The sequence below is a fragment of the Heterocephalus glaber genome, unplaced genomic scaffold, assembly GCF_053883595.1.
Source record: "Heterocephalus glaber isolate CG9 unplaced genomic scaffold, H.glaber_assembly_v1.0 deba00001863, whole genome shotgun sequence".
Classification (NCBI taxonomy): Eukaryota; Metazoa; Chordata; class Mammalia; order Rodentia; family Bathyergidae; genus Heterocephalus; species Heterocephalus glaber.
In genome coordinates, this window is record NW_028258503.1 from 466,049 (window position 1) to 474,829 (window position 8,781).

Here is an 8,781-nt window from a genome sequence, read left to right on the forward strand (position 1 = left end):
TTTCTTTTCATCTATGAAAAAGCTTTATTGCAGTCTCTAAATCATGGTTTTTCTTACACTTTATATAACAGCTTCTGTGACGTATCTTTCTCTGTTGATATAAGTTCTGTCCTTTAAGGGAAAGGATCTTTCTTTTTAGGTTATGAAAATAAGATAAGCCACAACATCTTAATAGCTCTGTTACCAAGCACTAGGTCTTGCCCGATAAATGTATACTGTATCAAGTCATCAGCAAGAGACAGTAATTTCAAAGTTATATCTCTGAATTACTTCTTGAAATTTTAGAGAAAGTCTTTTAAAAATTAACAATAATGAGAGTTGGGCATAGTGGCACACACTTTTAATCCCAGCTACTTGAAATACTTGGGAGGTTGAAGCAGAAAGATCACAAGTTGCCGGTTAACCTGACCAACATAGCAAGACACTGGCTCAAAATTTAAAAAATAGCAATAATGAGCACTTAAACCATACAAATTCACCTAATCCAGCTGGCAAGGATCAGACATAGTTTGTCAGTTTGTTATGGACCATGACTATTTGGTTTGCCTTTCGGTGCTATTTTGCTATTAACCTCAACTGTTTTCTCCCTTTAGCCTTACACACCTGGACTCGGTAACCAAGATCCATAATGGCTCAGGTAAGGTTTTTTTTCTTGACCTCTGAAATGCTCTCCTAACAGAAATAAATTTAGTTGAAGTAACTGAAGTGATGGGTACAAGTTGTCTTTGTACCTGGCATTTCTTTTGAACCCTGTAGACCAGACTCTTGGATATTGTAAATGCATCTTAGAGTAGGACAGGAAGAAAGACATCTTGACTAAGGGTAGTGACATGAGTTATACAGTTGTCAAAATTCATTGCACTGTATGCTTTAAATTGGTTTTTTTATTGCCTGTAAATTATAACCCAATAAAGCTCATCATAAAGTCAAAAATATAGGAGAAAATATAAGAGAAGAGGCTATACCCTAAATATAATCTGAAACTTGGCACTCATAAAACATTGACTAATTAAAATGTAAATACTTTTATAAGCCCCTGCAGAAAAAATTAAAAATTTAATTATAGTCTTTAAAAGAAGTATGGATTTAAGATAAAGTTAGCATTTTTTTCCCCCATTAACTTTATTGGTACGTTTCAGGTATAAAATACAGTTACATTCATCATTGGGATCTTGTACCATTACATGAGTCTCTTGGTTCTTATTTTTTTCCCCTTCCCTTGCCCTCCCTTCACCCCATCCACCCTTCCCTATTTGCAAAGACCTTGTTTCCATTTTTTTCCTCTTCTCATATTTTTTCCTTTCCCTTTTTTCCCTTCCCCTACTCTTCCCAATCCCCCTGGTCTTTTAGACCTTTTCTTCCTGTTACACAATATCAGTTATACATTTTTTTAATTACAATATTAAGATCCAGGAGACATTACCACAGATTTTACAGAATTTAAAAGGATATAGAAAGCATATTTCAAAAATCTGTTTTGAAATAAATTTGACAACTTCTAAGAAGTACCTTGGAAGACAAATTAATGAAACTGACTCTTGAGGAAATATAAAATTTGAATAGCACCTATTAAAGAAAGTATATTCCTAGGTTGAAAACCTACCTATATGACAACAGCAGGCTCATATACATTTTAACCGATAAATTATATCAAACAATTAAAGCAGAAAAAAGAAGGAACACTTCTCTCCTCATTTTAGGAACTCAACATTGTGGTAATTCTAAAACTGGATAAAGATAATAGAAGAAAAAAGTATGAACATAGATAGAAATTTGTTTAACAAAACAGACTCTTAGAAGTCAGATCTGGCAGTATGTAGAAAGTGGTTTTATTATAAGGATGGCAGTGTTGGTTCAGCATTGGAAGATCCACCCCCAAAAGTCATCATTTAAACAGAGGAAAGGAAAAAGCCATATGATCCTGTCAGTAGATGGAGAAAAAGTATTGGACTAGATTCTACAGCTGTTCACGGTAAAAGTTATCAGGAGACTAGAAGTAGAACAGAACCTTCTCAACAGATCAAAGACATGTACTCCATACTTCCAACAAAAACTCCTTCTATGAATGGAGACGATACAATGCTTTCTCCCTAAAGTGGGGAACAAGGGCATATATGCCTACTCTTCACCTGTCCATTAAACTTTGAAACGTAGGTCTAAACCAAAGTAGTCTGGCAATAAAATGACACAATTAGGATAGGATTGGTAAGGTAGAAGCAAAACCTTTATATGTAGATGAAATGATCATCTACAGAGAAAATACTAAGAAATCTCTAGGAGCCCCTAGAACTTGTACTTGAACTTAGCAGGATTAGAAAACACAAGGTATATATAAAAATTCAAGTCTGTGTATTCTTGCTATAAATGAAGAACTGGATATTGAAATTTAAAAGTTATGTAGGAGTACAAAGGACCCAGAAAAGCCAAAAACAAAAACAAAAACAGTTTTGGAAGACATTTAGCACCCAATTTTAAGACTTCTTCTAAAGCCACAGTAATCAAGGCAATGTTGGTGTAAGGAAAGACATGTAGATCATTTCAATAAAACAGAGAATCTAGAAATAGAACCACACATATATGGTCCACTGAGTTTTGAAAGACTATTTAACAGTAGCATTTTATAGAACATAAACTCGATTCAAGATCCGAGGAAGAGATAGTGTCTTCAGCAAAGGGCACTAGAACACCTGGTATCCGTATATAAAAAAATTAACCTCAACCCTTTTTTTCCATACATGAAAATAACTTGAAGGGATCTATGAACCTAAATAAGAAAGCCTAAAAGTATAACACTTTAAGACGAAATCATAAGGGAAAATATTAATGAATTCAGAGTAGGCAAGAACTACCTAGGATACAAAAAACATGACGTATAAAAGAAAAAAAATTGATAAATGAGATTTCATCAAAATTTAGAACTTTAAATGACATCATTAAAATGAAAAGTAGTCCTTAAACAGACCATATTTACAATGCATATAACCTATGACCAGAATATATAAAGAATTCTTAGAGCTCATTAATAGACAACCCAATTAAAATGTAGACATAAGAAGATGATAAATAGCCAGTATAGCACAAGGAATGGTGTGCAACTCTAGAATCAGAAAAATACTAATCAGTACAATAATAAGATTGAATTATACACTCATTAGGGAGATGAAATCAAAAGTTTTAAAAGCCTTGTCATGACTTTTTCTTTTTGTTGGATTGCGTTTTATTTGTCACGCCCAATGGATTCATTCTGCTGGGTTTCCTGGGGTTTCATTTTCTGGGTTTTTATTGTCTTTTCCTAGGGTATTGTCTAAAATTTTTTGGAGTGCTGGTTTGGTATTCATGAAGTTCCCGAGGTGCTCTTTGTCATGGAAGTATCTTATTTCTCCATCAATTTTGAAAGATAGTTTTGCAGGGTACATCAGTCTGGGTTGGAGGCTGTTTTCCTTTAGGGCTTGAAAGACATCACTCCAAGCTCTTCTTGCCTTGAGGGTTTGTGTTGAGAAGTCTGCTGTGATTCTGATGGGCTTTCCTTTGTATGTGATTTGTTTCTTTTCTCTCACTGCTTGTAGAACTTTGTTCTTCTGTTGGATTTCTGGAATACTAACTATTATATGTCTATCTGTAGATTTTTTTTGATTAAGGCTAGCTGGAGTCCTATATGCCTCACTTATCTGTATGTCAAGTTCTTTTCCCCTCCTTGGGAAGTTTTCTGCCATCACTTCTGTGAAGAGTTTTTTTATGTCATCTGCACTCTCTCCTCTTTCTTCATTGACTCCAATCAGTCTTATGTTATTCTTCTTTACATCGTCCAGCAGCTGCTGGATTGATTTCTCATGTTCCCTTACAATTTTAAAGCAATTTTTCTTTTCCTCCTCACTAATTGCAATCTTATCTTCTATATGTGAAATTCTATCCTCACATTGGTTCATTCTGCTGTGCAGACTTTCGATGGAGTCTTTAAGCTCTTGGAAATCTGTTTGTATCTGTTTTATGGATTCCATTTGTTTCCTATGTTGGGATTCCATCATGTTCCTAAGATCCTCTATATTTTTATCTGTGTCCTCTCTAGATTTATTAATCATGTCTTGCACCATGAGCAAAATCTTTGCTGCTATCTGAATAATTATTTCTGATTTCATTTTTCCCAGATCCTCTTTTGTTGCCAGTTCAGAGAGTCCAGGTGGTTGAGTATCAGAGTGTTCCATCTTGTTTCCCTTTGGGGTTGCTGTAGGTGATCTGGAAGTCTGTTTTTGAGGCTTGTTTATGTGTCTTCTCATTTCCGGAGGGGTGTGTGTGTGTGCTTCTGGCAGCCATGTGGCTCACCTTCTCTGCCCTAGGAGCTTGGGATGGCAGCGGCGAAGCTTCCTTCTGGGTGCTGGGACTTGCTCACCTTCTTGGCCCTAGGAGCCTGGGATGTCAGTGGGGGAGCTTCCTTCCTGGTGCTGGGACCAGCTGAGCTTCTCTGCCCAAGTTAGCATTTTTTTGCCCTTTGGCAAAGATTAAATAGAGAAGTAATCAGATAAGGTCATGAGGAAAGTGAACCTTATACCTATTCCAGGAATTCTCTCCTTGGAGGTATACAATGTGCTATGATATGGAAAATACTTCAGTTTTAAAATATACATTGGCTTAGGTATAGCAATTCCACTTAAACACACTCTATATAATAGCACAAGATTGGGTATCACTGAGCTGTCAGTCAATAAGGGACTTGTTACATTGGTACAGCCATTCAGATGAATGGTGTGCAGGCTTTAAGAAGGAAATCTGGAACGCGGCTGTAGTGGCGCCCACCTGGGAGACTGAGGCAGGAGCATGGCAAGTTTGGGCCCAGCCTACGTAGCTTAGTGACTTAATGGGACCCTGTCTCAAAATAAAAAATAGAAAGGTCAGGAGAAATAGTTCATTGTGAAAGTCCTGGGCTCAATCCTCAGTATTAATTCAAAAAACCAAAAGAGAGAGCTAGATTTTTTTCACTGACATAGATATCTGTGATATACTGTTATGCGGAGGAAAAGTAACATCCAAAATAATTCAGCTTTTATTTAAAAGTGTGTGTGTGCGCGCTCATGTGCGCGCATGTATATCTGGAAATATATGCCTTACAGTGGTCATTTTAATAACCATCATGTATTATGAGAAAGAAAAAGTTATTTCCATTAGGCAGCATTTGTTTTAAAAGAGTATCCCAGAATCTTTGTCTCATCATGAGTTAAACATTTACAGTAAGGCATGAAAGATAACGCCCTCATTCATCATCCCTTTTTTTCCTCATTTTCAAAGAGAACTTTTCAGATGAGTTGAATTAATGTTTCCCATGGGGCTTCTGAAACCTAAGTTTCAGAAGGCAGAGTTCTAGCTCTGAGTCAGTTGCAGCGTGGGAGTGTCTGAAGGGCTGAGAAAGGAACACTTCTGTGTTCTTCTTTTAGTCCTTTTGCCAAAAGGAATAAAGAGCTGATTGTCTTTTTGCTCCCTTCATAGCAAAGGCCTCTCTCTGTCTCCTACACCTAGAGGGATTCCAGATGCCTCAGAACAGATGTCTTCTTTGCTTAGCTCTTCTGTCTTTCCCCTAGCTGGCCACAGAAAATCATTTACCAGGCCTACTTATTGCACTTTTTCTACTTCCTCCTCCAACCCCCTTCGTCTGTGCTCACAACTGAAGCACCATTGGTGGTGGAGTGGAAATATGCCAGTGGACAGAATTTTCCCTGGTGAGCTCATCTGTATTTTTCCTATTGAAGTGTTTACCAAGAATCTGTGCAGTCAAATGTCCGCAGTCAGTGGGCCTCTCCTGCAGTGGTTGGAAGACAGACTGGAGCAAAACCAACAGCATTTGCAGGACTTACAACAGGAAAAAGAAGAGCTTCTGCAAGAACTCTCTTCCCTAGACTGAAGCAGCTGACAAAATGGGGTATTTTTAAAATTTGTATACTAAACATAGTTTAAAACTGCACACAGCTCTGGTATAGGCAGACAGTAGGCCAGTACTTTTTATATTCCTTTATATATGCAATAAACACAAGATGCTTTTCCTAAACATTGCACAAGAGTTTACTGAATCCTTCTACTGTACCTATAACTGGTCTACAAAGAGTATATACCAGATGATTTAAGTAATATATGAAATTTATTTTTTGAGGGTACATTGACAAAAGATATCTTGTAATTAAATGTCTCTGATGTATACTCTAAATGTTATTTTTCCCTTCTTAAACTTACAAGTCTTTATTTCCATTTTCAGTTATATCTATCCCTACATTAAGCTAAAGAGAGAATATTTTATGTTTCTACTTGTAGTTATTATGCTTATGTTAGACGAGTACATAATAAGTACATAAGAGTTAGTATAAGGGAGTGTAGGGATATCCCTCCCACCTCTATTCTTTGTCCGTATTGGGAGGCATGTGTCTCATGGCTTCCTTCTTGATCTCTACAGTATGTATTCTGAGACACTTAACAACCTTAAATCTCTGTTGGTGCCCCTTTTAACCAACCCGATGAATTCTAACATATTTGACTGTGAAGCAAATTCCTATTGAGGAGATCCCATTTACCTAGGAAATTCCATTATAATATAAATGTATTTTCTAAAACATTTAGGTTTTAGAATATAATAAAAATCATGCTTTTAAAAGTCCAGTTACATTATTCCTAGCATGTATAGTCAGAAATGACAAATGTGTGTCTTTAGAAAAGATTCAGGCCTATTTATTGCATACTGAAAAAACAGTGAAAATTGGAAGAGGTCAAAAGAAAGAAAACAATATCAATCACAACAGTAAAAAGGGCGGTTTGGGTTTTTTCTTTGGTTTCTGACCAAAATAATGTTTTTCAGACTCTGAAACCACTTGCTTCAGAATCACTCGGGGGTAGGGGTTGTAATCCAGAAATCTGCATGAACTATGAGCTGATTCTGAGGCACACTTACCATTTGAAAACTGCTCCAGGGCATACAGAATGTAAATACTGTGTTTTTCCTAATTCCCACTGCCACAGTTCTTCTCTCTTCTTTTCTTTTCCCTTATAGGACAGATGAAAATACCCTGCATATAATAAGATAAACCAATTTTGATGAAAGAAAAATTAAGAGGATTCACATTACCTGACTTCACGACTTTTACTATAAAGCTGCAGTAATCCAGACGGTATGGTATTGGCAGAGGGAAACACACAGATCGATGGAACAGAAGACAGAACCCAGAAATAGGTTCAGATAAATATCCCCAACTAATTTTGGCAAAATTCAAAAGCAGTTTAATGCAGAAAAGATACACTTTTCAACAAATCATGCTGAAGCAATCAAATGTCCATAGGCAAAAAATAAAGCAAAACTCAACTAAACCTCACACATGCTATAAAACTTACCTCAAAATATATCATGGATTTAAATGTAAGATGTAAAACTATACAACTTTAGGGAAAAAGACATTGCAGAAAATCTTTAGGAGATAAGTTATTGGACTTCAAAAGTATGATCTGTAAGAAAAAAGTTGATATGTTTGACTTCTTCAAAATTTTAAAAATTGCTTTGTAAAAAAAATCTCAGAAGAGGAAAAGACAAGCTACAGATTGAAATTATTTGCAAACCATAGAGTACCTGATCAATGTGGAAAAACACAGTAAAATCAACTCAACAATAAAAAATAATCCAATTAGAAAATGAGCAAAAGATATGAATGAACATTTCACCAAAGAGGATATATGAATGGCAGGTAATCACTTGAAAAGATAATAAACTTTATAAATCATCAGGGATTGCAAATTAAAACCACAATGAAGTATGACTTATCAGAGTGGCTAATGGGAAAATAGTGAAAATGCTAAATGCTATTGAGGACACAAACTAGATTTCTCATATGTTGGTGATAAGAATATAAAATGGTATAGCCAGTCTAGAAAAGAATTGAGAAATTTCTTCTAAAATTAAACATACTATAACTCAGAAAATGCACTTCTGGACGTTTATCCCAGAGAAATGAAAACCTTTGTTAGCATAGTAACTTGTACAAAAATTTTCATAGCAGCTTTATTCAAAAACTGGAAATAATGCAGATGTCCTGCAATGAATAACTGGTTACACAGATCATCTATACCTTAAAATGCTACCCTGCATTGGAAAGGAACAGACTATATTAATACACACAACTTAGATGGACCTCAGGGGTATTGATGAATTTAAAAAACAATATCAGAGGGTCATATTGTATGACTACATTTATACAACAGTCTTGAAATGTCAAAATTATAGAAATGAAGAACTGATTCATGATTGCCAGGGATGGGGACTGGATGGGACATGGCTTCTGTGTGACTCTACAGGCGTGACACACGGAGTTTCTTTGTGCTGATGGAGCAGTTTTGTATCTTAATTGTGGTGCTGAGCACATGAATTCATACTTATGCTAAAACTGTATGATCTGTACACACAAATGCATGCATGTAAAATCTAGTGAAACTGAATAAAGTCTGTAGTCTGCTAAACAGTATTCTACCATTGTCTCTGTGTTGGCTTTAAAGTTGTACTACCTTGTGGAAAACCTTATCACTGGAGGAAACTGGGCGAGGATACATGGGACTCTATTAATTTTGCAAATTCTTGAAAGTCTATAATTCTGGTAGAATAAGTATGTATAAGTTTTAAGTAAAGAACTAGAGAGTATGATACCATTTTATAGAATAAGAAAAAGATGATTAAAAGAAAGTCTGAGGGAATAAAATGATTTGAATATTTTTACAGGCCACTCTTGAGCACAAGTCCCTTTCTCTTTCTATGCTCCATTGTCT

The 8,781-nt window shown here is 35.7% G+C and overlaps 1 protein-coding gene across 5 annotated transcripts in view; it reads left to right on the forward strand.

Annotated features, from left to right (window-relative positions):
• Positions 1-8,483, forward strand: part of Brcc3 (BRCA1/BRCA2-containing complex subunit 3) — a 67,952-nt gene extending 59,469 nt beyond the window's left edge. For 4 of the 5 annotated variants that reach the window (XM_004875175.4, XM_004875176.4, XM_087204128.1 and 1 more), the window contains 3 exons: positions 594-637; positions 5,739-5,908; positions 7,025-8,483. In XM_004875175.4, coding sequence (XP_004875232.1) covers positions 594-637; positions 5,739-5,890 — 196 coding nt within the window. In that variant the 3' untranslated portion in view covers positions 5,891-5,908; positions 7,025-8,483. The other variant, XM_087204127.1, reaches the window with a different exon arrangement.
• Positions 8,484-8,781: the final 298 nt, after the last annotated feature.